Raw genomic sequence first — 2,471 nt, forward strand, 5'->3', positions numbered from 1 at the left:
GGAGACAGAGTCTCACTGTTTTGCCCAGGCTGGAGTGCAGTGGCACGAACTTGGCTCACTGCAACCTCCGCCTCCCAGGTTCAAGCAATTCTCCTGCCTCAGCCTCCTGAGTAGCTGAGATTACAGGCGCAGGCCACCATGTCCGGCTAATTTTTGTATTTCAGTAGAGACGGGGTTTCCCCATGTTGGCCAGGTTGGTCTCGAACTCCTGACCTCAGGTCATCCACCCACCTCGGCCTCCCAAAGTGTTGGGATTACAGGCGTGAGCCACTGCGCCTGACCGACACTGGGTTTTAAGGCAACATTGTGGCATGCTCCCTTTCCTCAAAGCTCTTACAGTTCAGTAGAGGCACACAGGCATGTAAGGAAGCCCCTGTAGTTAAGTGACAGATGTAGTTCTGAGGGTCTGTAAACTGTATAGGGGGTACAAATTAGAACCTAGTCCATTCTAACCCTGGATTAGCAGGTGGCAGAGCTCAGGAAAGCTCTCAGAGGGGAGGTTGCCCTGAGATCCACATAGTCACCCATTGAATCAGGTGATCATGAGAAAGAACAAGACATTCTAACCTAAGTGAGCAGTAGGGGCTGAAACAGCTTGGTAAGAAATGTAAGTGTTTCAGGTCTGGCTGGAATAGAGAGCTGCAAGGTAGGGGTAATAAAATCTACTTCCCTTGTTAGAGGATTAAAGAGGTAACATATAGAAAGTGCTAACTGTAATGTTTGAGACATACAAGGTGCTCAATAAGTGTTTCTATTCTGCTTCCTTTCAGTTTCTCCAATTGATTATATCATTTTCCACCTCTGAAATTCCATAATTTTTATCACACTGTATGGGTTCTTATTGTGAATTGGTTCACACACTACTTGGCACGCTGTTCATGTTCAGTTAATAGTCTCTACCACATTTGATAGAAGGCTGGGTAAAACAAGATGTAAATTTTAATACATGATTGAAGCAAAAGCTGAATTGAACTTCAATACTTTCTTCTTCTCTGTCCCTCCACAGTAACTACAGTAACTTGAATCGATTATTTTGCATGTGTATATGTGTGTCATGGATGTATAGAGCTTCAGTATCAGTTCAACACATTGGGGCAGAATTTAATATGTTTCCAGGGGGATTTTTCATTCGCTTCCAAACCGACAAGAGCTGCTTTTCTGTCTCCAGAAGTTTGTAAGATCACAACATCAACCATACTGCCAGGAGGAGACTTGAAGGCAACGCACCATAATAATATGACCTTAGAGCCCATCATTTATATATAACTTAGAGTCAGCCTTATCTCCACTCCCAATTTGACTCCGTCTCTTTTATCTGGTCCTGTACATACTCTTATCCACTCCAAAAGTGTATAAACTTTGAAGCCACAATTTGTTTTATTCAACTTGTTCAGCTGCTCCTAGCTGCCCCAATCTACAGTGCTTTACACTTTTTAGATACTTAGCAAATATTTGTTAAATTTTACAGATACCCAGTTGTTTTCTTTTCTCTGCTCACATGCAGTGTCGTGGCCGCAGGCGCGGTCTTGAGATGCAGAAGGACAGCGGTGAGCTTGTGGACCTGTACATGTGGCAGAAAGTCTCTGCTAGTAACCGCATCACTGGTGCCAAGAACCATGCATCCATCCAGATGAACATGGTGGAGGCTGACAAGGTCGCAGGCAGGTTTAATGGCCAGTTTAAAACGTATGCTGTCTGCAAGGTCATTTGCAGGATGGGTGAGTCAGATGTCTACATTCTCTGATTGGCCAAGGCCAGTGGCATCATCTGAAAAAATGTTTGACAGGAGAGAATCATGGATATGGAATATTTGTCATAAATAAACAGTGTAAACCTAAAAATAAAATTAAAAAAATTTTTTAAATACCCAGTTAATCAGAAATTAAACATAATCCCACTTATTATAGCACGGTTCCCTGAGCTGTGGTGGCACACATCTAAGATAAGTAGACGGAGGGTACAGCAGGAGGTACCTTCTCATTTCAGACTGTAGCTATCATGTCATTTATTACGTATTTTCAAAGAATCCATACGGTGTGGTTAAAAGCATGAGCCATAAAGTCATAACGTGTTTTTGAACACTGTTTAAAGTTGAGACCTTGGGCTTGTGACCTAATCTTTCCGTGCATCAGTATTCTCTTCTGCAAAGTAAGAGAAATCATAGAAGCTATTGTATAGTGTTGTCATAAAGATTTACTGAGTTAATACATGTAAAGCACTTTAGAGTAGCACGGGCACATTGCAAGTGCCCAATAAGAATTACTTCTTACTTTATACTCTGCTTAAGTTTTATATAAATGTTAACAGGAGAAAAGTAGTAGCTTGTCTACAGGAAGGAAATGCAGGGCTATAAAGAAGAGGGAGGGCTGGGTGCTGTGGCTCGTGCCTGTAATCCCAGCACTTTGGGAGGCCAAGGCAAGTGGATCACTAGGTCAGAAGATTGAGACCATCCTGGCCAACATGGTGAAACC

The 2,471-nt window shown here is 42.7% G+C and overlaps 1 protein-coding gene across 1 annotated transcript; it reads left to right on the forward strand.

The window, feature by feature from the left end:
• Positions 1–1,467: 1,467 nt before the first annotated feature.
• LOC129035758 (small ribosomal subunit protein eS21-like) lies at positions 1,468–1,744 on the forward strand. The gene has a single exon (XM_054486546.1). It carries the CDS (start codon positions 1,499–1,501, stop codon positions 1,742–1,744), a length of 246 nt encoding a protein of 81 aa, XP_054342521.1. The 5' UTR covers positions 1,468–1,498.
• Positions 1,745–2,471: the final 727 nt, after the last annotated feature.

This window comes from Pongo pygmaeus, chromosome 3 (genome assembly GCF_028885625.2).
Source record: "Pongo pygmaeus isolate AG05252 chromosome 3, NHGRI_mPonPyg2-v2.0_pri, whole genome shotgun sequence".
Classification (NCBI taxonomy): domain Eukaryota; kingdom Metazoa; phylum Chordata; class Mammalia; order Primates; family Hominidae; genus Pongo; species Pongo pygmaeus.

What these genes read in the sequence shown, in the direction of transcription:
- LOC129035758 (XM_054486546.1), top strand. Translation starts at nt 1,499, where the DNA reads ATGCAGTGTCGTGGCCGCAGGCGCGGTCTTGAGATGCAGAAGGACAGC.